This window comes from Notechis scutatus, chromosome 6, assembly GCF_049901735.1.
Source record: "Notechis scutatus isolate UNSWTSFEM ecotype Mainland chromosome 6, rNotScu1.2, whole genome shotgun sequence".
Classification (NCBI taxonomy): Eukaryota; Metazoa; Chordata; class Lepidosauria; order Squamata; family Elapidae; genus Notechis; species Notechis scutatus.
The window spans coordinates 14,700,250-14,727,085 of NC_142014.1; the positions used below are offsets into that span (position 1 = coordinate 14,700,250).

At 40.3% G+C, this 26,836-nt stretch overlaps 1 protein-coding gene across 2 annotated transcripts in view; it reads right to left on the minus strand.

The window, feature by feature from the left end:
* The window catches only part of TRABD (TraB domain containing), a 35,271-nt gene extending 12,111 nt beyond the window's left edge, over window positions 1-23,160 (minus strand). Inside the window, exons 1-7 of one of the 2 annotated variants that reach the window (XM_026669029.2) lie at window positions 22,983-23,160; window positions 16,083-16,144; window positions 13,945-14,023; window positions 11,669-11,835; window positions 10,920-11,060; window positions 4,895-5,005; window positions 1,835-1,974 (exon numbers count right to left, since the gene is read on the minus strand). In XM_026669029.2, the coding sequence (XP_026524814.2) occupies window positions 1,835-1,974; window positions 4,895-5,005; window positions 10,920-11,060; window positions 11,669-11,835; window positions 13,945-14,023; window positions 16,083-16,106 (662 nt within the window). In that variant the 5' untranslated portion in view covers window positions 16,107-16,144; window positions 22,983-23,160. Of the gene's footprint in view, window positions 1-1,834; window positions 1,975-4,894; window positions 5,006-10,919; window positions 11,061-11,668; window positions 11,836-13,944; window positions 14,024-16,078; window positions 16,145-22,982 lie in introns of both variants that reach the window. The other variant, XM_087969414.1, reaches the window with a different exon arrangement.
* Window positions 23,161-26,836: the final 3,676 nt, after the last annotated feature.

Genomic DNA, 26,836 nt, shown 5'->3' on the forward strand with positions numbered 1-26,836 from the left:
GAGAGTTACAAAGCCACAGTAAGAAATAAGATGCAATTTTTGAATAATAGAGGCCTCTATAGAGTAGTAACAGAAAAAAAAGACGAGTTAAATATTGCAATTTAGGGAATTGCATCAGATGTCACCACACAAATAGGCAAGGGTGTCCCTCTCACGCTTTGAGAATAGAATAATAACAGAGTTGGAAGGGACCTTGGAGGTCATCTAGTCCAACCCCCTGCTTGAGCAGGAGAACGTATTCCAATTAGTAGCCTCTGCCTAAGATTGAACTCACAGCCTCCTGATTGTGAGGTAAGAGCTCCACCTCTAGGCTGCAGAGGCTACTCCGAGAACATACCTCTCTTACTTTGCCTCCAAAGCAGTTTTTAGATTCTTCTGAAGCACCGTGTCAAATCTTACCTCAACTCTGTATCCAGATTAAAACATTTGATTCTGGTTGCTTTACTCTTTAAGAGCAATAGGGAGAAAATTGCTCAATGAGAGCATGAATGGTGGGATGACAGGTGCTTAAGCCTTTTTTATTTCATTATTTAACACTGTTTCCTTTTTAATATGGCTGATACTGTCCAAAGGTAATTAAAATGATTGTAAAGGCATTATTGACTAAAAGGCACGAGCCTTAACTCCGCCCATGCTCCTCCTTGGGATGGATCGATATAGTTCAGATTTAAATTAGCCCAACTAAACAGACAAAAGCAGATATATAAAAAATTGGGAGATATGTTCATCCATAAACTACAGTTCCTTTCATGTTCTTCTAAAAAGGAATTGACTGAAATTAAATTATTCATTAGGTGCCAATGTCTAATATCTTTTATAAGATTTTTTTGAGCAACTAAGGCAAAACTTCTCATTTTTTTTTCATGGTAGTGGTCATTCTGAAAAGATCCGAAGACTAACAATTTTTCTGCGACTCTATTTTTAGTTTAACTTCTATGTATTGCATTCTTCCTTCGAGTTCAACCTACCCTTTTAATTTCAAGGAGATACATAAAATGAATAAAATAAACTGTTCTAATTTGGAAATCTTGGCTGAAATTTCTGGCTTTCTCAACTATATTTTTTATAATTAGATCATACAAATTAGCTAATTGTGCCCTTGACTCTGCAGAATATTTTGAAATGCTGAAATACAGTGTATTGTACTGCTTTGAGTTAAATTTTAAATGCAGATTTTTTTCCCCCTTGAACTAAAAACAAGAAAGGTAACTTGTTTAATCTTGGCAATGATCTCCACAATTACCGGTAGTTAAAAGATAATTCAGGCATACAATAGTTTCTATTTGTCTAGCAGCATTCCACTACTTCAACTTTCCTTGAGATTGTGGTAGAATAGTAATCCTCAGACAGGCTCCTCTGAAAAAAAATATTTTCTCTGACTGCAACATTCTCTCACATGCTGAATTTTTAACAATGCTGTCATCCACCACAGCAATTCTTTATTTATATTCTGAAGTTCCGCTTATTGGGTGAACTTTGCTATTCGTGTTGTAATATGTCTTTTTTCACGCAGTATATGTTTTATCCTCTGAACTGTTATATTTTTCCTGTGAGTTGCTATATAAATACTGTAATCTAAACCAGTAGTCGCCAACCGGTGGGCCGCGAGATAATTTTGGTGGGCCGCAGAGAAATCTCACCCCCAAAACACCCCCAAAGCAATTAATCCAGGCTGCGCAGAAACACAATGCTGCGCCGCCCACATGGCCCGCGGGAACCCTCCCCGCCCACTCACTCCTTACCCGGCACACTACCCTTTCAATGCATTTACCAATGTTTGCACAAGCATCTAGTACCCCTTGAGAAGTATGCAGTCTGTTCACTAATTGCCTACCTGATTGGATCAGACAGGAAACAGAGGCCCCAAGCAAGCTTTATTTTTTGCCAGACAGAAAGGGCAGCAATGGCTCTCTTGAATGTGACTGGAATAGGTCTATCTCCAAGGTGAAACTTGCAGAAAGGCACTTTACTCGCCTAGAAGAGGAGTCAGATTAGCGCTGCGTAAGTTTCTAACAGCAAAGATACACAATAATACTGACATCAATGTCTTTGTTCATTTTTACCTTCGTTTATCAGTAAAGACAAGCTGCCCATTGGAAGATCCGGTCACGATTCAAATAATAATAACAACAACAATAATAACAATAACAATAACAACAAATAATAATAATAATTTGTATTTTTGGTTCTACGGAATACCAAAGCTAACCACAACCCAGGTGCAAGAGAAAGCTTTTGATATATGTGGCTTCCTGCCAGTAAAACAACCACCAGATTTTTGAAAATAAACTTCTGGGGGGGTTTAAGGCCCTGGGCAAATGAAAAGACTGAATGGCTCTTGAATGGGGAACTGGTGGGGGGAAGGAGGGTGGTTGCAATTAAAAACTCCTTTTTGCAAGTAAAATCATTTCTGACTTTCCAAATTGCTAAAATGGTTTAGATTTCAGTCAGCAGAAGGTGACTAAAAAAAAGTGCACATATATTTTGTTTTTATACTATACAGACTGAAGAAGCAGCTAGACTGGGAACTTAAAATATGTGGGATCAACCACACCAGGAGGATCCATTTCATCCATTGAGCGAATCTGGAACACTTTTTGGATTCTGGCTGCCAATATTATCCCTGAGAATTTAGTAAGGCAACACCACTGTTCGAATTAAACGAACTGAACGTTGCCTATATTTGTCTCTTTCATTTTAGTTATCATCCATCAGATAGATTCAAGGGTTCAATTTTCACCAACATTTTAGACAAATTCCCGCTAAGCTTAAATGTTCGAGAAAGGCTTTAATCTACAAATAAAGGTAAAGGTTCCCCTCGCACATATGTGCTAATCGTTTCCGACTCTAGGGGGCAGTGCTCATCTCCCTTACAAAGCTGAAGAGCCAGCGCTGTCCGAAGACGTCTCCATGGTCATGTGGCCAGCATGACTAAATGCCGAAGACGCACAGAACGCTGTAACCTTCCCACCAAAGTGGTCCCTATTTTTCTACTTGCATTTTTTAAACATGCTTTTGCACTGCTAGGTTGGCAGAAGCTGGGACAAGTAACGGAAGCTCACTCGTTATGCGATGCTAGGGATTCGAACCGCCGACCTTTCTGATCACCAAATACACAGAAATAATACTGGCATGAAGAGAAGCATGTCTCCAGAGCAAACAAGAGGACAGTTGTGGGCCCAGGTGTGATCTAACAACAGTGCTTCTAAATCTCAGCAACTTTAAGATGGACAGATAGTTCTCAACTTATAACCATTTGTTTACTGACAGTTCAAAGTTATGAAAAAAGTAACTTATGATCCATCCTTAGAGTTATGACCATGGCACCACCTACACGGTCATGTGATCAATGTTAGGGTGCTTGTACCTGGCTCACATTTACAGTGGTTGCAGCATTTGGGGGGTTATGTGATTATGATTTGTGACTTTCCGAATTGAATTCTGACAAGCAAAATCAATTGGGAAAGTCTAATTCATTTAAGGACGGTGTGATTCTCTTAACTGCATGATTTAACAGCTGCGGTGTTTTGCTTAAAGACTGTGTTAAAAATGGTCATAAAATCAGGTCCGATCATGTGATGACTCACTTTGTTACCCCTTGGTTGTAAATCAAGAACTACCTATAGGGATTTCAATTCCCAGAATTCCCTAGCAAGCACACTGCTAGAGATAGGACTTTGCTAACATTGAGAAACATTGAGTATCACGGTTATATGCGAATGTATGCCAGAATACAGGTTATCTTCATTTTATGACCACAATTGAGCCCAAAATTTCTGTTGCTAAATGAAACATTTGTTAAGTGAGTTTTACCTCATTTTACAACTTTTCTTGTCATGGTTGTTAAGTGAATCACTATAGTTCTTAAGCTAGTAACATGGTTGTTAGGTGAATCTGGCTTCTCCATTGACTTTGCCACCATTATAAATAGGAGTCATTTGCCAAGCACCAAGCATTAAGAGCTGTGGTGGTGCAGTGGTTAGAGTGCAGTACTGCAGGCTACTTCTGCTGACTGCCAGCTGCCTGCAATATGGCAGTTCGAATCTCGCCAGGCTCAAGGTTGACTCAGCCTTCCATCCTTCCGAGGTAGGTAAAATGAGGGCCCAGATTGTCGGGGACAATATGCTGACTTTGTAAACTGCTTAGAGAGGGCTGTAAAAAGCAGTCTAAGTGCTACTGCTATTGCTATCTGAATTTTGATCACACGACCAATGGGAATGCTGCAATAGTTATGATTGTGTAAAACGGCCGTAAGCCACTTTTTCCAGTGTCGTTGAAATGAACTAAATGAACTGTTGTAAGTTGAGGACCAACTGTATTTTGAAACCTCTTTTCAAATTCCTTGGCTATGTGCCAAATCACAATCCTTGCAGATCCTTGACGTCAGCACTGAGATTGAAACCCGTAACAGAGAAGCACAGACTTCAATGGGGTTCTGGGACCAACTCACCGCAGCCAATTTGCTGCCGGACAACTGGCTGCAGGACTATTCAACGCTGTAATTAATCGCATCCTTTTATTATTGGTGACCACGTTTTCATTGAAATTACTGTAACTTGTCTATTTCCGGATTGACTTTCTTCATTTTATTACTTTTGGTCATAGTTCGGTCGAAATGAACTTTTGTATTTGTAGTGAGTTGTTCCACGACAAGTTGGATGCTGAGAGTTGTCCCATTCTATTTGATGGATACTTTTTAAAAAAAAAAAAAAAGTGGTTTTTTTAAAAAAGAATTTCTTCCCATTTTTAAACAATAGAAATTGGCCCAGGAGAATCTGATGAAATAAATGGATATCTCCTTCCTTTTTTTTTTTTTTAAGCTGCCAGTCTTTTGCAATTCATAGTATTGCCTCAGGAAAAAAAAAAAGTATTGTTATTTTTATTTTAAGCTCACCTCTTTGAAAGCTTCCCTGAATTCACCTCCAGGAGCCATTCCTAATTGTTCTGTGATATGGGCAGATACTTTCAGCAGCAGCATTTGCATCAATCCAGACATGAGGCCATTCTGACATGAGGAAAGAAGAGACGTCATTAAAATGGACGTGAATTGAAGAGAAGAAAGGACAAATATAACTCCATTAACACTCTTGTGAAAGCAGGAAAATAGCTATTCTACAATTTGGAGCTGGCTTTCTACCAAATTTCCTACAAACATATAAAGTGTGTGTGTGTGTGTGTGTGTGCGTGTGTGTGTGTGTACACACGTATGCACACCCACACATGCACAGAGCTATTGCAGTGGTAATGATGGTGAGCGAAGAGCACAGTGACAAGTTCTAGTCTTACCTTAAGTTATAGAAGTTGGCTCTTTCAGCTCTTAACAGGGAAGCTAAAAACCATCTATCTACCAGCCACCACTGGACTAATATGATAGCTTATGTTATTTATTTGATTTCTATAGCTGCCCCATTTCATCCAGTGATTCTGGGCAGCATCCATCATAAAACATAAAAAACAGTTCAAACGGTACAAAATAAATACAAATGGCACCAAGTAAAACTGTTACTGTGCATGGCAATACAACCAGGAAATGGGCCCCTTAACACAGGGGTCCCAGGCCCTCAGTCCATGAACCGGCACTGGTCCGTGGCATGCCACAAACCAGGCCACACAAACAAGCAAAGCTGCCAGTTGGATGCTGGCAGCATGTGAAAGCACGCCCCTTCCGGCCCACAGAAAAACCTCTCCACAGAACCAGCCCCCTGGTGCCCAAAAGGTTGGGGAGCTGCTACCTTAACACACATATAGGCCTAGGCCCACACACACACAACCAAATCTTCAGAGTCTTGCAAAAGGCAAGCAGGATCGGGGGTCCTCCTGATACCTGAAGGGAGAATATTCCATAGGAGAGGGGCTATGGAAGTCAGGGGTGGGCTGCTGGGGGCGTGCAGGGGTTCGGGACAGCCCCTAAGATTCTGTGCAGTTTGGAGACCCCCCCAAATCCCACTCCTGGCTGACCCCACCCACCCTGCCCCTCTCCCTCCCCTCCCAGGAGTCCCCACGCGGCTTCTTTTGGATGCAGGTAAGCGCAGGGGGTGCGCGGAGGCTCGGGGAGGGTGAAAAACAGGCCTCCTGGAAGTTTGGGAAGGCGGAAATGGGCCCCTTTCTGGCTTCCAGAGAGCCTCTAGAGCCCGGGGAGGCCATTTTCACCCCCCGGAAGCTCAAGGAAAGCCCCTGGAGCCTGGGTGCAGGAAGTCAACTAGGCCAGTGGTCCCCAACCACTGGGCCCCGGACCAGTACCGGTCCGTGGATCATTTTGTACCGGGCCGCCTATTTTGCTTGGGCACCGCCATCTTGTTTCAACAGTGCTTGAGAAAGTGCTTCCGGGTGAGCTTGTCGGTCGTTGGTTGGAAAGCGGCGTTTGGGTGCTGAAGGAATCCTCGCACCTTAGTTTCGTCGAAGAGAGGGGGGGCGGCTTCGAACGAAGAGTCGTCCCGATGGCGGTGGAGTCTCGCGTTACTCAGGAGGAGATTAAGAAAGAGCCGGAAAAGCCCATCGACCGCGAGAAGGTAACAAAGGAGGAGTTGAAGGTGGCAGGGAGAAGCGGGGGACGGCTGGCTGGCCGGTCGCTCGGCTCGCCTTGCCTTGGTCGTGCGTACTGATGCCGGTACTGGTCCGTGGATCATTTTGTACCGGTCCGTGGTACAAAAAAGGTTGGGGGCCACTGAACTAGGCCATGCCAACCGTGGCCATGCCCACTCAGCAACCGGGCAGAGAACCCTTTGCTCAAATTTTTGAAGCCCACCCCGATGGCAGAGAATGCAAGTCTCCAGGTTCTTGCTCCCTGACATTCCTTTGCTAACAGGACCTGTAACACCCCCACCTACCTGACTGAATGGGAGGGTAGAAACAACCAGGAAGAGACAGTCCCTAAGGTAACATGGCTCCAAGCCATGAAGGCTTTCCAGCTGACCAGACTATCCATGGCCTATGTGGTCATCGTTTCTTTAACTAAACAGAATGACCATGAGTGGCCGGGGCGGGAGGGGGGGGGGGAAGCAGTGCTAGCAGTGGCAACTTCTAACTTCCAGTCAGCTTCCCCATTGACTCTGCTGGTGGAACTCAGGCAGAAAACCTTCCTTCCTTCGTTCCCCTCCCCTTCACAGCCGACAGGGGTTGAGAGATTGGCTGAGAAACTATTACAACACATTGAAAGATTATGAACTGCAGCAACAGCGTAGCATCAGCCTATCGTACTGAACCAATTTCCCCAAATTTCATTCCTTTGGAAGTCCTGGGTCATGGATTTTGGACACATTCTATAAGTTATCCCATTTGAGGTCTGTTGGTTAAAAAGTTGTTGCCCCCTGACGCGCCATTTTACCCAGTTAAAAGGTCATAACAATGAGAATGTTAGTACTATATAGATAACAGGAGCCTAAATTGCATCTGGAAACACTGGTAAAACATTGCAGCTCAGTAAGCAATCGTCTTACAATGTGTCAAATATCCAAGACCCTTTACTTCCTGTGAAGCTTCTGAATGCTCTTCAAGGGCAGCCCCATGCCGGTACGTTGTAGTAGTCAATACAAGAGCTAACGAAACCATGAATGACTTATGAACAAAGTCTTCCAATCCAGCAAAGCTTCAACTGGCATATCACTCTAATGTGGCACAAAGGCCCTCCTATATATGATCCATAACCTTCAGTATAACCTTCAGTAGACTGATTCAAACTAATAATTATATGCCTATAATCCAAAAGCTACTAAAAACTCCAATCATCTGTTAATTTCCTGCCTGAAGAATCAAAAGGGAAGAAAATAGTTCTAAAAATATCTGACTCCTTCTAGCATAATAATGTTTATTGTTTCAACCTTCTTGTCAGGGAACAGTAAGAGTAATTCCTTCAATAAATCAGCAATTGAACAGTCCAACGCAACACATAGTTTATTTTCCTGCTACTTAAAACAAAAAGAGGTTTGTTTGTTTTTAATTGCTGATTTTCCTCTTTAAAAACAATTATGTAGCATTCTGCTTCTTTGCTAATAATGGTATGATCTTAGTTGAATTCCTTTGCCATCAGACTGTACTTTTACGTCAAGACAGAATTTCTAAATGTCATGGGTGCATGTTTCTGTTGCTGTTATGGTTAATCTTCAATTCGATTCACAATCCGGGACTGGTAAAAAATTAACAATGCATTGTTGTCATTGTTATTAGCATATGGCATTGTTACAAGAGCCAGCAGATCACAATGGAGTTACAGAGTAATTAGTTTGGCTTGCCAAGATACCTGTGGTAGGACATGCTTCTGCATTTTTGCCAAGATGCTCCACAGGAGGGCAAACTGGCTTCACACCAGACAGAAGGCCCAATCTCCCCTCCCTTTCAAGAACTGCCTCACAAATGGACTGCAAACGGGAAGGTTCAGACCTGTGATCTGCCTGCCTGCAGAGAGTACCAACTCGTCTCCCCACCAAAATGGTACCTATCTATCTACTTTGCACAGAACGTGCTTTCAAACTGTTAAGTAGACAAGACACTGAAGCAAGTGACAGGGGGCTTATTCTGCCAGACAGTACTAGGGCTTGCAATGCCGGAGCGGAGACAACTCCAGAGTCATTAAGTCACAGCCAACTCACCTCCCTTTGGTGCATGTTAGCACACATACACAAAGGCTGAACAAAGTTCTACATGGCCAGTTTGTAGGAACTAAAACATTCAGAGAATAGCACTGCAGACCATACTAACGTTTCAAACAGCTTCCCCTAAAATAATGTCATTGTTATATATTTTATCAGGTTTTTTTAAAAAAACCAGAGTTCTTTATTGACAGAAGAACTCTACCCCGTTCCCCCACCCAAAAGAAAAAGAGATTATATTTCCTATTTCCAAATGTAGATTAGAAAATCATTCTGCTTTAGGTACATCGTTTTGTAGACATTGCTGTAACTTCCAAATGTTGCAATATTTGCAATATGTAACAGGAAACAGAAATTCTTCTTTAGGCTGAGTCACAGGTTACTGATCCCTCATTCTCTGCTCATACTCAGTAAGGAAGAAATAGAAATGTTTAGAATGTGAAGTCCAGTCTGCCAAGAATATTATCAAAAACTTATCACATGCCTTGGTTCTCTATCTGCACATTGTTGGAAGTTGCACCAAATAATCACCTTTCAAAATGTTGATTTATTAGATTGTCCTTCCAAAAAGATTTAACGTAACTGAAATTTTCATTTTTTTAAAAAATCTTCTTGAGTTGCATTTGGGGCTCTCTCCCTTAAACTATTTTGAGCCACGGTGGCTCAGTGGTTAGAGTGCTGTACTGCAGGCTACTTCTGCTGACTGCCAGCTGACTGCAATTTGGCAGGTCGAATCTCACCAGGCTCAAGGTTGACTCAGCCTTCCATCCTTCCGAGGTGGGTAAAATGAGGACCCAGATTGTTGGGGGCAATATGCTAACTATCTATATCGCTTATAGAGGGCTGTAAAGCTCTGTAAAGCGGTATATAAATATAAGCGCTATTGCTATTTAGGTTATGTATTTTAAGGCTATGTGAACTGTTAAAGAGTTCAAGGTTCTTCAGAGGGTTTGAGGGTACAAGCATAGCTTCTGTGTGCAACTTCCTTTAAAGCATCAGTATTTTTCTCCCATGATCAAAATGGCTGCTGAGCAATTCTGCCGGAGCCTTATTTATTATACCCCTGCATACTCTAGAGAGTATTTCCTTCTCCACGACTACAAACTCGTCTTTCCTCTTCTCTCTGCTCCTTGTTTTACTTCCAACCTCTTTCAACCTATGCAATGACTCATTTCAACTTTAAACAATAAAGAAACGGACACAATGTCCAGAGTGTGGCTGAGCAGAAGAGGCCAAGTCATATTAGCTCTTTCACACAACACTGCAATTCACCTCCATACCCTTTCTGAAAAGCAGTGAACACGAAGAAGTGATTGTTAGATGAAAGCTCTTGGGTTGACCCCAAACTTAAGGTTAGAAACACCTGGGTGAGGGGTATCCAACCTTGGCAACTTTAAGATCTGTGGACTGTGATGACCCGGAGTGTAACACAAATGTAACAAAATCCTTTAATGCCTCCAACTTGGCCCCACTGTTCAATAATTCTCAGTTGGAAATAAAATGTACTAAAAAAACAGTCTTCAAAAGAAAACAATACTGTTGAAACTTAATGAGCAGATAGAGATGAAATAAACCAAACAAACTACAATGACGAATTTCCACAACCGAACCAGAGAAGTAATTACAAACTTCAAGGAGATAACAAGGCAGAGTCTGTTGGAAGGACACCAACCAAGATAACTTCAGCCCAAAATAACACACACTTTGCTTCTGGCAACTCTGTGTTGTAATCGTCTCTTATATACTAGTCTCCCCAGCTGCAACCAATGAGGAGGATCATGGCTGCCTCCTCTCTCGCAAGCCAAGTTGTTGCCTTCTCCGTTCCTCCCTGAGTGTCCTAGAATGTAGAGGGGATGGGCCTGGTTCTTCCTCTGACTGCCCAGCTGGTCTCTGCCCTTCCCCAGCCTCCTCCACAACCTCCGGAGCCACACCGCCACTCCCTGTTGGTTGTTCCTCCTCTCCCTCAGAGTCCGACTCTACAAAGGGCATGACACAGATTATGGGAGTTGAAATCCAGAAGTCTTAAAAGTTACCAAGGTTGGACAGCCATGACTTAGATTAAAAAAAAATGGTTTTGACCCTTTTCTGAAGGAATTTCAGAAAAAGTTGGAAAATTTAAACTTACACAAGTTTACGCTTGTATTCACAACTGTGCTCTATTGCTATACTCCTGTGGAAAAAGCTACAAAAAAACGCTGATGTCATATTATATACTTAACACCAGCCTCAGTGGCAGCTGACTATAGAAGTAGGAAAGTTATGGTTTGAATCTCTTTGTGAAGAATTATCTCACAGACCCAAAACAAGTAGACTTTATCACCGAGGAACACATACCTGCTTTATAGCTTGCTGAAGCTTCTCCAGATTAATTTCTTTGGCTTCCTTTAGCAAAGTTCTTTCATCCATTTTTAACATAGAAACTCTATACTGGCACAGCTCAACAACAACCACATCAGGCTGAACCTCCTGTATTGTCTGCAAGAGATGGATTCAGGCTCAAACCTACAGACAAAATTAAAAAGAACCAACCTGCAACGTTCTATACTAAATTGCTGAATAGCCTCATCAAAGATCTCTTTTAAAACACAGTATAAAGTATAATAAACGTTTCTGTTCTGTTTTGAAAATTTTACAAGATTAAAGTAGCTTCCAGTGTTGGAGCATTCACAACTAAATGTAACTACATTATTAAAATGACTTAAATAATCTTTTTGTAAAAGAACTTTTAGATACTAGCCTTTCTAGAATTCTTATAGAAGTTAACAAAAGAGATAGAAGGCAACCCTTCTTTTAATGTAAAGAAAGGATTTTTTTTTCACATCAGGATTTTTGTCCTAAGGTTTCACATACTCCATTCTTCCTTTAAAGCTTCAGAGTTGTATTAAAGCCACAAAAAGATCCTCAAATTACATACTCATAGATTACGTATTCATGTTACAAAAATGATTTGATAGAAACTTGAAACAAAGGTACATTCTCTTCAACCATAAAGAAATTCTTTTTCTTGCATTTTACAAAAATATGCCAGATTTCATAGAAGGTCATCTATTAAAGAAAAATCCACTGCAAATATCAATAATTACCTTTACTACATCTTTTTTGCTGCTATCGCTGAAGTGGGCCGTGCCAACGACATAAACTTTGGAGCCCTCTTCAGTTGCAAATTCCGTCACAGTGCTTGGAAGGCTGGGTTTCTTTTGTCTCTTCTTCATCTTCATCTCCAGAAGTATCTTTAAGGCATCTGCATCAGCTTTGTGTATGAAAACAGTGACATTCATTCCAGATATTCATTGGCTAACCCTTCACAATCCTACCATCTATGCAATGGAAGTGACCAGACTAGGTTAAGTTTGCTGGATTAGATTAACCTCCATTTTGGGTTGTGAACTTTGGGGACAAAAACAGGAAGGTTTCAGAATTTATACCTAAAACCTTTCCATGCCATTCACCCTTTTTGTGTGGCATTTTGAATCTATTTGCAAAAGCCTTAGAGCATCCTCTCCTGTTGCTTCGGTGCCATCAAAATAAATAAATAAATAAATAAATATATATATATATATATATATATATATATATATATATATATATATATATATATGGATCTTTGGTTATTCGGGTTTTCTCCGCGTAAGATTCAAAGTATCTAGGCAGCGTTTCAATGAAGTCTCATTCATCATCTTCAGGCTTGCTTCTTCGGCTCTGTGCTTCTCAGAGCCGAAGAAGCAAGCCTGAAGATGATGAATGAGACTTCATCGAAACGTGCCTAGATACTTGAATCTTACGCTGAGAAAACCCGAATAACCAAAGATCCACATACAAATCCGCGAGAACCTCAGAAAACATATATATATATATATAGCTGGGTTAAGGGATTCCAGCTGATTCTTTGAAGGCATAAACAGTTCACAGATGTAACACAGTTTTATACAATCCAATTTTGTTGCATGTCAACAATAAAAAAAGTCGTACCAAAGACAAGATGATTCACATTTGTCATTCTCTATTCCAAATCACTAAATTGGAGAGAGAGTTGCTGTTTGCACAGGCAATTTTTCATATAACACTCAACAATTTAAATATCATCAAACAACTTAAGCAGCCTGCCCACAAGAATTAACTTGTTTTACTCTAGTCATTAAATCAGAAAGCAGAACACCAAGAGTTATCTGTAATATAAGATCTCTGTTCAGGAGGACATTATAACTATAAAAATCCTGTTTACATCAATGTTCCTCTAAATGCAAAAACTTGCAAATAATTGCTAATTTGTCATCCTCTGAACTACCTGGCTCTTAAATATTTATGTATTTATTTATTTTGTCAAGCAATTATAACAGGTATAAGTATAAACATAGTTATGGATACATGAAATAGATACATATAAGAAAAATAAAAAACAAAAGAAACAATAGGACAGGGACGGTAGGCACGTTGGTGCGCTTATGCACGCCCCCTACAGACCTCTTAGGAAAGGGGTGAGGTCAATAGTAGACAGTCTAAGGTTAAAGTTTTTGGGGTTTGGGGAAGAAACCACAGATACTCAGAATCAGCAGTGCTCCATCACAACTCTAACACAATTTTGGAATTAACCCTTACAGTCGTTACTATACTAGACCTGCCAGTTTAAAAATTCATTGTTGATGAAACTGTCATTATTTCATTTAGGGTTTTTTTAGATACAAATATTCTATTTCATCAAAATATAGTAGATTAAAAAGCCAGGTTACCAAAAGCTACAGCTCCAAAGACAAAGCAAAGCTAATAGGAACCACTGTCCATTAAATCCTTTTTTTTTTTAGTAACTTCCTGCTAACACATTATTCTAAGTGCCTTTAAATTAACCTTTAAATTACTTTAAGCAAATAATAATACAAAGGTCTCAGACAATCCTGCAATAACAGGTTTATTTTTTTTAACCAAAGGAAGTTATAAAAATGTATCAGTAATATGTTGTGCACACAGAAATTTCCCAAACATATAACTTTACAAGAACAAAATGTGGTTCTTTCTACCCTTGTCTAATATGCCATCTTTTATGATACATGTATAGGTTAATCCAAAGTAGAAGTCTTTTTAACACGGAGTTGTCAAAGTCACATCATCATGGTGGCTTCATGTGACGTATGGGGACTTTTTTCCTCTTCGCTAAACCAGGTGTGGTCGTGGCCACTATGTGACGTATCCAGCCAGCGAGTTGCAAGTTTGACAGCCCTGTTCTAACACATCAAGCTCTGACTCTTTAGGCTACAGCAGTTGTAAACAAGACTTAACTTTATCTGAGAAGCCCTAAGTCTAATCAAAACGGCTTTGAAAAAAAAAACTATGAAGCAAACCGGCTTTCCCGTAGGATAAAACATACAAATATTGGATGCGATATCTGAAGCATCTTCTGGCCTGTCACCTTCTGCATTAGATAAAGGCTCTGGTTCGGCAGCAATCTGTATGGAATAAAAATAAAGAAGGCGGAACGAATGTTTAAAAATTATTTTTTTACATTCCAGTTTACGCCACTCAAATACATTCACTATTGGCATTGGTTGTCGGTTAAGGAACAAGTCAACTTACAACTTCAATTATTTTACTGCTTGGAAACAGGCTGTAATTGAAAAGTACAGGCAATTCCAAGTGTACAGTATATGGATAGTTTACAATGAACTTACAAGTTCAATTAACTGATCTAAATTTAAGGTTGCACTCAGTGGTGGGATTCAAAAAAGTTCTGTGGGAATGGTTTCGTGGTGTGGCTTGGTGGGCGTGGCAGAGGAAGGATACTGCAAAATCCCCATTTCCTCCCCACTCCTGGGTGAAGGTTACTGCAAAATCCATATTCCCTCCCCACCCCATTAACCTGCTTTCCAGCTCCGTTCTCCTATGCAGGGCAACAAAGAAGACCCAGCCAATCAGCTGGGACTTGGGAGGCAGAGAATATATGGGGGTGGGGCCAGTCAGAGGTGGTATTTACCGGTTCTCCGAACTACTCCAAATTTCTGTTACTGGTTCTCCAGAACTGGTCAGAACCTGCTGAATATCACCTCTGGATGCACTAGTCATTAAGAGATCACATGATTGTGGCTTTTTTCTCATGGTTATTAAATGAACACAGTGGTTGTTAAGCAAACCCATTGTGTACAGTAGGTATTTTTTTGCCGGAAACCAGAAGAAGTAGGCCAGCCACCACATAGACTCCTGCTTCACATGGTTGCAGGTGCCGCAGCCACGAAGTGAGACAGGTGTCGGGGCTTAGATGGCCTGGCTGCAGGGGCCCTAAGATAAGCCTCTGTGGGGCACATGGGGCAGCTCCACCACCACCCCGCCTCGTGCCGCAGCACCAGCACGTCCCTCGGCCTCCTGCTCCGTTGCGGCTGTAAACAAGCAGGAGAAGTGGGCTGACAGCGCCTGAGTTTACAAGCTGTCTTTTATCTCATGATTGTTAAATGAAGCAGTAGTTGTTAAGCAAACCCGTTGTGTACAGTGGGTATTTTTTTTGTCAGAAAACAGAAGTAAATGCCAATATTCTGGCAAAAAAAATGCCATAAATCGTGGTCATGTGGCCAATGGGACTCTGCCAACGGCTATAAATATGGGCTGATTGCCAAGTGCCATAAATGCGATCACATGACTGTGGGGGCATGCAGCCATTCTAACTTTGAAAATAAGTCACACATCACTCTGAGGAGATTAACTGAAAATTTGAACAGTCCTAAGTGACTAGTTATAAGTTGAGGATTACCTGTATAGTACCTACCTGAAAGTAACAAATACTGTAACATGTTAATTAACAGTTAGCCATAAATGTACTGCGCATATGGCAATGGAGGCAGGCGAGTTTTTTTCCCTTCCTTTTAGAGGTGAATGTTTTTAAAAGGATGGTTCTCAACCTTCCATGTAAATGCATTTTGGGCTATTTGCCACCAAAAGATTCGTTAGATGGAAATCAAGCACACCCTGCCCTCTCCATGTGAAACAACAGGCTATTTCCTTAAGGCAAGTCAATGATAAATAAAGTAGCTGTATTAAGCGAGTTCTGCTAAAAAAAAATAAGATTTATACCCATTTTTTTATTCAAATGAATGCTCAATTAATTAAAAAAAATACTTGAGAATGGCAGTATATAATGCTACAGTTCTCAGGGTGGAAGGAAGATCTCTTGGGGGTTTCTGCTGTCATAGTGTGTACTTTGGTAATTTACAGTGCCCTGCAGGGCAAGTATGCACAAGAGTGTAGCTTCTGATACCTGATTTTCAAGGCCTAATAGATGGATAACCTTTATCTTTAGATCAGTCAATCAGTCATCTGTCTAACCTAGCCTTTCCCCCAATTTAATGCCTTTGAGTCTGCCTGCTGGGAGTTATGACAGTTGAAGTTCCCCACATCTGGAGCTTATCAGGTTAGCTTGCATCTTCTGCTTGTACATTGCACCCATTGCAAACATCTGCTAAACATACCACCAGAAGTATTTTTCCGAGTTACATAACATATTGTAATTTGCAAACTTACCTCTTGCTGTTGATCCCCCTCCATTGCTGGAATGTCCCTTATTCTTACCAATCAAATGAAACCTACAGAAAAGAGAAGCTCTCAGGACACTGTATTGACAACATTTAAAGTATCTAGTCAAAACCTACCAGCTCAAGCCACTAATCAGAGCTAATCACAAACGTCTGCTTAACAGGCAGTCTCCTGCCAAAGCTGAAATCCTTCGGCAGGCAGCTCTTTCAGCCAACTCCCAGAGGTGAGAGGGAGGCTTAAATCCAAGCAGAAAGCAGAGAGGCAGCACACGAAGGTAAAGAGCTCAGAGTGTCTCAACCATGCAAGGCAGCTGTCTCAAACTCAATTTACCTGGGGGCCGCTGGAGGCGGAGTCTGGGTGAGGCTGGGCCGCATAAGGGATTCCACAAAAAAACGTTGTTAAAAAAATATCCTCAAATGCCGCACTAATATTATACTTTCATATCATGGTGGGGGCCACAGGATATCGTCCTGCGGGCCGCAATTGGGCCGCGAGAATGAGACCTCTGATGTAAGGGAAGCTCAGCATAGGCCATGCATACATTTCTCTTCCCTCAGGGGCTGAAAATCCTGTCTGGATTTCAGCAGGGAAGATTTTTAGCTCCTGAATAGAAAGGAACGTGGTAAGGAGCACAAGATGCTCAGAGGAGTGAGATCAATCCTGGGAAACTTGGTAAAGGTTGCACAGGAGTGTCTCTTCATTCTCCATTCAGAAATTCTGGCCTGGATTTTGGCAAGGAGCTCCGGATTTGAGCCTCCCAGGGTTTCCCTCTCCCGAAAGGCTCCTTATCTGGGATTCTGTCCACTTCAAATGCTATGATATCATTTAACAAGTGTAACCTGGAGTGCCAGCTTTGCAGTTATTGAATAAAGCAGTCATGTGGGCATCTCCTTGTTCAATGACCAAGATTCTGGTCTCAATTGTGGCTGTAAATCAAGGACCACCTATATTATCATTATTATTATTTTTTTATAATTTTAGCCTTCCTGTGGAATTGGTTTCATAGTTTGGCCTAACCAGTAGGGCCGACATCTACTTTCTTTCCCCCAAATCAAATTCTCAAGTTAAAATCACAGGGTATAACAGAATCTTCTCCACACATAAGGCTATTTTCTCACAAAAAATGTGCAAGGCATAAACTACAAATGCATCTGCTGAAATAGCTGTAGTCCACGAAAGCCTAAGTCACCTTAAATGTGTTAGCCTTCAGGTGTTGCAAAATTATTTTCTCTTTCTTTCTGCCAAGCAACGAGGCTATTTCTTTCAAAGTTAAAAACTTGGAAAGTGCTCAAAGAAATTAACTACGTATTTATTTCTGCAAGTCCTTTAAAGCCAAGCTATTTATCACAAGAGACCATGATAGCTTACCTACTATCATACAATTGGTGTCCCTGTTGTGGTGGGGTAGCATTCATGAATGGAAGAAAAAGAATGGATATGGACAGCAAATCCACACTTTCAACTCCCATTGTATTCAGTAAAATGCTACTTCCCGCTCTTTTATTCAGGTGACTTAACAGTGCATTGGGAGTTGAGGATAGTTAGCCTAGTAAACACTAAAGTTGTACACACTCCTTCTACGTAATTTTCTGGCATATGAGCCAAAAAGTTTGAATCAGATTGAATTACAAATAGCTGCAATATAGTCATTAGAATGGAGTTTAGAACATGGGGAAAATGTATCCTTCAAGAATAATTATACCTTAAAGATTGTGTATGAAAGTTGCATCAGGAAGAACTTTTTCCAAGATTAAAAAAGTATCAGATACTTTTATCTAGTACTGGTACTAATATTAGTAATACTAATTGCACACAACAAATTTAAACAAGACCACTGATAGCACATCAAATGTCCAAACTCATTTGTAAGATGATGGTGCTATAGAATAGAAATTAACAATACAGAAGAAACAGACGCAGCTCCTTATACATTTAATTTTCTCATTTAATTACCAACTTAACATTTATACTCATACTTAAATCAGAAATGTTACTGAATGCCCCTTTGCCGAAAGATATAACATTATGAATAATTCTATTTTTAGATCTGCTCTGTTCCAAATTTAATTTCTAATGTCCCGGAACTTACTGAATAAATCTGTACAAAGGAACCCAAGTTGTAAACAATAAATTGCAAACAATAATTTGCACATGTGAGTTAAGTGTAACTAGGACCTGGCTAAGGAAGAAGCTTAAATTTTCACTACAGATTTGACTAATTTCAGCCCTCTGAATTTCACTTTGTTCATGTTTCGGTACACCCACTCTTTTATTTATTTGGTTTTTATGGATCTAAAAAGTGCTATTTAATAAGTACTTGATGGAAGAAGTTAAGTTATTTACTGTGGCTTGCAAATATGACAGACGGAAGTATAATTTTAGCTAAATAATTCACATTTATGCCGGTAAGTCCTCCACTTATTACCACAATTGAACTCAAAATTTCTGTTATTGAGACATTTGTTAAGTGAGTTTTGCCCCATTTCACGATCTTTCTTGCCACAGTTTTTAAGTGAATAATTGCAGTTGATAAGTGAATAACATAGTTAAGTGAATCTGTCTTCCCCATTATTTTGCATGTTGAAAGGTTGCAAAAGGTGATCATATGACCTTAGGACACAGTAACAGTCATAACTATGAACCAGTTTCCAAGCATCTGAATTTTGATCACATAATCATAGGGATGCCATAAGGTTGCAAGTTTGAAAAATGGTCATAAATCCATTTTTTTCAGTGCCGTTGTAATTTTGAACAGTCACTAAATGAATTGTTGTAAGTAGAGGACTACCTGTACTGTGACCTTCAATTGCACTCTGTTGCAACTATAGAAAATCAGTCAGTATGTGATCATCCACCACTGGCTTTTTAAGGCTGGACATCTTTGAAAGTAGCAATCTGCTGTTCTGTTTATTTATAAATAGAGTATACTATAGGGAGTATAAATCCCTAACTGTACTTAGTCCCTAATAAACTATGTAATAAAATCAAACTTAACTCATGCCTCTTCAATAAAAAAATACAATAAAACTATTTAAAGAATCTCATTACATCATATTGCTAAAAAGCAGAAAACTATTGCAAAATTCAGTTAAACTTGAACAATTTCCATGAATTCGTCCTAGTATTTGCATATTTGCCATTCTAATATGATATGCTATTTTTATTTTAACACCACAGTCCAACATGATCCAATTGTCTATCTGCAAGTTTGGTTTTAGCACCATTTGTCTTTGCATAAAACATCCATGCTACAGTTACCATATGTTTGCTCTTTATGAAACAGGACTCTTTCCAATTGTTAATTATCTCCCAGTATTTGTCAGCAAATTAAAGTTTCTTATTTGATACTGACATTTTCAACAATAAGAATACTTCTCATTCATCTAAGTTATAATTTTAACGTCTGACCAAGTGTGAGTCAACTTTTTTTTTTAATATATGAAACCAGAGAAAATCCAATTTTCTCGTCTCCACAGAAATATCTGAATCTACTTAACATTTTTAATTTATTCACATTTGATTTTTTTTGTTTTAAAACAACCTATACAAATTTCTTTTTATTATTTCTTTTTCAGACTCTGACCTAGTCCAGGACAGCTGATTAGCTTTAACATATTTCAGTTGAGTTTGAAACGTTTCAAAACATGGATAATGAGATATCTAACTTTCTCTTAAGTCACCACATTGATTTATCTTAGAAAAGGATTATTTTGTTTTAAATTTTCAAATGTTAAAAATGTAATTGCCCTAAGAAACATTCTGGTATAACTGATCTAGGAACATATTCAAGTTTATTCTGAGACACTGAAATTCACCTTTGGGACAATCACAGTTGTGGAGAAAAAGGAAGAAAATTGTGTTTTCAGATTGCTTTGAGTTCCAGGAGGAAATACATGTCTAACAAATGAATGGGTAAACAGGGGTCTCCAACCTTAGCAACTTTAAGACTTGTGGAGCTGGGAGTTGAAATCCACAAGTCTTAAAGTTGCTAAGGTTGGAGACCCCGGATTAAATAAATGCTATCCCCATTGATAAAGGTGATAATAATTGACATAACATATTTCTATAAAAATCTCACATTCCCAATCAATTTGAAATCAGTTTGGTACTTGAGGTTCTACTTGCTCTTTTACCAACCACTGAAATAGAAGACTATTTGAAAACAAGGGTTTTCAAAACAAAGTGAAATATTCTCTAAATAATTATTTTTTAACTAAACTTAGTAGCGTACTATTCTCAGAGGTGGAGACCCTTTGAGAACTGTATGCAACAAAATTTCATTTTAATGTATGCCGATTAGTGTACATTCAAAGTGACAATAAAGTTAGTCTAAATCTAAGCTTTCTACAAAAGTAATCTCATTGCTTTGGAATTGATCAAGTTAAATCAAATAAAACAGAAGCAGATCAGCTGCTGGTATTTTTGATCAATGAAAGCAATAATGGTATACTCTTTTGTTATTATAGGCTGCAAAATGCTAACCTGCTTCGACTTTCTTTTATTTTACTATATAGCCAAAGGATAAGATCTCAGTGCACATTCCACTTCATTGACAGGAACATTCAGCTTTTAAATCAATTTTCTGAGGCATTGAGTCATCCCATAAAAAAACCCAACGTTGACAGCTATACCATTCATTCTGGAGTCAAAACAGTGAGTCGTCAGGAGCCCAAAGTTCACATTCAGGACCAAGAAATAATTGGATGCTGGAATTTGTACCCTGTCAAACTAGCTCATCTTCCAGGAGTTTATGCAATCATCTGCTGTGTTTTCCAGTCACCATGAAACCTGTTAAGACTACAATTCAACTTAAGTAACTTTTAAGTTACTTAAGAACTGTTACTTCATAAAATACTAAACTCACCAGATGCACAAGAAGGAACTAAATACTTCATTTTGATAATGCATAGTTTAAAGAGTCAATTCTGATTCCTTAAATGCAGGGAGGAAAAAACATGTATATTTGATGTGTTAAAATAATCTTCCCCAACTTGGTATTGTTCAGGTATTTGGGATTACAAGTTCCTTTAATGCCAAGATGACTACTGGTCAGACAAATGGGAGTTGTAGTTCTCACAAATATGGAGAACGTAAGATTGGAGAAAGAACATTGCAATGTACCCCATACAACACAAATGAATTTCCAGGTGGTGGTAATAGACTAACAAAATAAGCACCCCTTTTTCCCAATTCTTAAGCCAAAGACTTTGGTACCTCTTTTATAAATTTGGAACCTTTTTCAAAAGTTCATATACTACTATATGCTTAAACAGGCCTACTGCAAACTATCTACTTCCAGGTAAAGTTCCAGTGGTTCCAGTTGACTCACATCTCTGCAATGAGGGGATAAATGTGTTTTCTGTCTTTTAGTAACTTCTACTGACAAATCAAAAAAGGTTATTACAGCCACTTTCACAGACTGGGAGTGACTATTACAATCACTTCACAATTATAGGACATGTTTAGCAAGTACCTCTGTAAAATATTCTTCCCACAGCAACATTTTCTAATTAACTGAACACTTAAATGAGTTTCATGTATCAACCCTTTCCAAATATAGTCAATTACATGGTGACCTATTAATGTTCAGTGATTTACACTGGACAATATACAGTATACTGTATTATGAATCAATGTATATAAATTTAGCCACAAAAAAGCAAAGGTTGAAATATATATGGTAAACTTTGAGCACAACAAAGGAAAGTCAAACCCTAGAATTAAATCACATGGCGTTGCCTTCTAGTCCTGTTGACTTGTATCTAACATTGTTTTAAGCTACTGTATCTGACTTTTAGTATAACATTCATGAAATAGAACATGGGCATATAAACACACACACACACACACACAAAATATGCATCCATATTAAAATGCCACATTGAAAATGATATAGTATTTATATATTATCATGCCACTGCATCAATTACCCAAATAATTCCAAAACAAGCCCCTGTTATTAATAACTTTTCCCTGTTATTAATGGAAAAAGTTATTTTAGTAAGGAGATGAGATCTTATATTTTTTTTTGGAACATATTAATAACAATGTGAATTTAAATGCCTATTGTTCTCTTCAAATCTGAATTTTGCTCCAATTCAGTTTCTGGCAGCATGGTGTCTTTCTTCATGAAAAGTGCAATTTACTAAACGGCAAAAGGAATTACATCATTCTAACCCAACGAAAACTGCCAATGCCTGCGAGCCATCTCAATCACTTTTCCAGTTTCTACAAAAAATGACACCTATTTGGGGAAAGCTCCGAATAGGCAGGTAAGGTCCCCTTTTTTTTTACACTGTGACACCTTACAATATTGACATTTTCTATCTCTGGGAGAGAGGGGGGGAAAAGAAGAAGAAGAAGAGGAAAAGTTTTTATTCTATCAAAACTCCCCAGCGCCATATGTCACTGGCAGGAGGTTCCTTTGCACAACTTTCCAATTTAGGCTACCTCGTGGGGAAAAACCCTGAAGAGACTTTTTACCTAGATAAGTTGGGAGATGTTAGTAAGGAGAGGGGGAGAGAAAAAAAAACAAGTTTAAAGGTACGACAAAGCAGGCATCCCACCACAAATAATACACAATAAAGCGAAGCCCGCTTCTTTAAGAAACTTCCACCAGGATTTATTTTTTATTTTTATTTTAAATATCCATTGCACACCTCTCCCCCTCCCTTGGCATTTGGCCATTGTGGAGAAAGGACGGAGGGGAGGGGAAGGGGGTGCCTGAAAATTAAACCGATATTTGCACAGCCCGAGCCCTTGCCCACGACATGCCGGAGCCACAACCAGGAGAGGCTTCGGCCAACTCCGTACAGCTCCAAGCAACAACAAAAATAAAAAATTAAAAAATTAAGCAGGAAATACTAACTACCTCGCCCCTTTACTTACTTTCCAAGCTATGCCGCTCCCCGACAGGGAGAAACCTGGTGCGTACGAACCACCAGCTGAAACTCAAAGCGGTTCCGGGACCCAACTTAGAGAAGAAAAAGTCCCCCGAGGGAAAACGAGTCCTCCGGGGACTCGGCGGCAGATTAGCCTGACAACACGTTGTATTAGTCATTCATATGGGAGGTGGAGAGGTTTTGACGGCGGGGGGGGGGGGGGGAGCTGTGTGAGTGTGTGTGTGGAGGGAAAGTGCGCTGCTGTGCATTCTGGTAGCTGTAGTTCACGCCTGGCTTCCTGCTCCTATCCCCTGCAACGGCAAAGGGCGGAGATTTAGAAAAGGCCAACAACTACAACTCCCGAAGTGCCGAGCAAGGCGCGTGCGCGCTGGCTCTCAGTGCGGAGAGTGGTCAGCTTTGGCGTTGGAGTTTCTCCGGGGAGGGGAGGGCGGGGAGGCGGGATTTTCTGCATGCGTTCTGCGAGCTTATGGTTTGATCCGTTGGCTTCAATCCGTACAGCGGCCCCTTCTCTGGTTTTAAGGAGCTTTTCTCGGCTCTCAAACGGCTGTAAAAGGATTGTTGGGGAAAGAGAAGCGTGTTCTTAGGCTTAGCGCCTTGAAGACGTGTGGACTTCAACTCCCAGAATTCCCCAAGCAAAAGCTTCTGGCTGAAGGATTCTGGGGTTTGAAAGCCATGTATCTTAAACTTGTTAAGGCAGGAGTCCCCAAACTTGGCAACTTTAAGCCGTGTGGACTTCAACTCCCAGAATTCCTCAGCCAGCTGGCTTTGGAATTCTGGGAGTTGAAGTCCACACGGCTTAAAGTTGCCAAGTTTGGGGACCTCTGAGAAAAGGTGATACTGGGATAAAACAATGGGGAGTTGTGATACTTCTGCTCCTTGGTCTTCCCTATATTATGTTCAATCAGTGGAAGTTTGTCTTGCAAAATTCTGGACAACCACTGGAAAAGAGAGAAAGTCTATACAGAAAGGCTATAACTTTCTGTATCTCTTTGCTGCTTTTTTTTAGCCCTCCTGGATTTTTGCAGGTCAGATCTGGAAGCGATAGGTTTGTTCTTGTTGACATAGATGGTTGGGATTATCTGTATCCAACAGGAAATGCTGGTATGCCAGATAAAGTGCAATCCTAGGCTCAGATTCCATTGAGCTAAGCCTGCTAAGCCATTTGGGGAATTTAAAGCCCAAAAAAGGAGTCTTATGTAGATCCAAGACTTAAGACATGCATGGTGGCAAAGGATTTCCACTTATCACTAAACTCCTGAGAGATTTCTGTATTTATGTCCTTTGGGAGGAAGAGGGAGTGACATCAACAGAGAGGCCAGACAGAAATGGGATGTGAGAGATGCAACACAGCTGCTTAGGTTCCTGTAAGACAAGCTGTCTCAGCGTGCCCCGAAGACTGGAATTTCCCCCAACCTGCCCCCACTTTCTTTCAAAACTACATCTAAATATGGTGGTGCTACAGTTTTAGGTGCATTTGTTGTTTTCTCCTTCCATTTGCGGTTTTGAGGGAACTCTTGCAAGTGATCGTCTTGATGGCCAATCCACCCACACTAGAAGCCAGACGAAAAAAACTGAGCTGCAGTCACCCATCCTTGTAGTTTTTAAAGCTTCTGGGTTTTACATGGCACTCACAAGAATTGTTGGAAAGCTTGGTGTAAATGCTTGGCTTTGCAGCATGCTTAGCTTGTTTATTTATTTATTTATTTTAATTAAAAAGCTTTTGAAAGCTCGCATTAGGTAAGTTTCTGGGGAGGTGACAAGAAATACCACATCAGGGACAATGTCATTTCCAAGCATTAAGTGGAACGCTCTATTCTCAGGACATGAAAATACAAATATTGACATCCCGTTTTAATGCATATCATTCCAGTGGTTTCTTGCAGCATAAAATCGGTGGTGGTGTTTTAATAACAAGGACAAGCTAAAGAACTCACAGCATAGCAAGATGCAAATGAAGATCTCTGCAGTTCAAAACAGATGCTGGTTGCAGAGAATGGTAAGATGGGAAGGAATGTGAGGAATGATAAAGCAAAAAGAGACGTGAGTTCAAACAGCTCTGATGTCTGGCAATCCTATCTTCTTAATGGGAGACTACCTTGGATCTCTGCCCCCAACCCCCCCACCTCCAGCAAGGAACTCTGGGATTTTTGGATCAGGTTGTTTTAAGGTTTTGCTAACTACGAAGTGAGTGGTTACAGTCATTAACATGAATAGGACAATGGATTCTAGGCCGGGGAGGATAGATAAAGAGCTAGAACAGAGGTCTGCAACCTTAAACACTCAAAGAGCCATTTGGACCCGTTTTCCACAGAAAACACCGGGAGCCTCAAAACCTGGGTAGGCGTGGCCAATTCAACATCACTCCCATCCAGTCACAGGACACCTCCCCCGGCCACGCCTACCCAGGTTTTGTGGCTCCCAGAGTTTCCTGTGGGAAATGGGTTTATCTCCCTCCCTCCCTCCCTCTCTTTTCTGTTTTTTGTGTTTTACCTTCTCAGGCCAGGCGAGGAGTGACTGACAGGGGAAGGCGAGGGGCGGGGCCAGCCAGTGCTGCGATCACCCAACGGGGAGCCATAGCAGAGGGCCCAAAGAGCCGCATGCGGCTCCAGAGCTGCGGGCTGCTGACACCTGAGCTAGAGCAACATGCAGAATTAAGAGAAGACATTTGGGACAGAATTGGAACCAAGGATTAAGAATGCTGGATTACTGATGGATTACTGATGGCAGAGAAAATCAAGAAGAGGAACAAGAGTTATTAGAGCGACCACATGCCAAACTGGTGGAATGAAATGCTTCTTGTCCTAATCCCTGGGCGATCATTTTAGGGATCTGGAAACATGCTGAGTGTCCATATGAAAAGAGAGATAGACTGCTCAATAGCCTCTAAAATTCTAGGATAATAATTAAAAAAAGGCCCTGAAGACCTGATTTGCCAAACAGCTTGAGGTCCCAACAGGGGAGCATCATACGGGAGGTGATTGATGAATTAAGAGGCAATCCCACCTCTCCCCATCTCCTTGCAGCCTGTTCCTTCCCCCACCCATCTTTTTACTATACCTTTTTTATTGTAATTTCAATTTTTATCGTTTTAGAAATATTTTAATGCTGCAAGCTGCCCAGAGCCTCTTCAAAATGAGATGGGAGGCAAATAAATGTAATAAATAAATGATAAAATAAAAGCAGGCCCTCTACTAATTACACATTTCATGGGGCTATGTTGGTATTTAAAAAAAAAAGACTATATTTTAAGGTTGAATTGTGGATTCCTTGGTGCTCTCTGAGGGTTGTTGGCAAGGCAAGCTGAGAGCCATCAAAGACTCCAGACACAAAACAAAAGCAGATATTGTTTGAACCTAGAAAGGACATTACCTCTCCCTTTGTACATTTATAAAAAAGCTACAGGTAGTCCCCATTTTATGATCAATCACTTAGCAGCCATTCAAAGTTATGACAACACCCCCCCCCCCCAAAAAAAAAGATACTTAAACCTTGATTCAAAGTTTAGGTGTCTGGGCCTTCTCTGCAACACATGATCACAACAAGGGAAAGACTGGTTCCACATAAGGCAGTCTGTTGATCCAGGGGTCTCCAACCATGGCAACTTGAAGACTTGTGGACTTCAACTCCCAGAATTCCTGGGAGTTGAACTCCTGGGAAGTCTTCAAGTTGCCAAGGTTGAAGACCCCTGTGTTGACCTGTTATGTCTCTGTATACTTTTCTTAGCCAAGGACAAATTCACATTAAAAACAAAAATCTCTTTTTAGTGGACAACATATTTCCGGGTCATCACCTTTACATACAAATACGACAGCAATTATACATTCATATATGCATACTTAA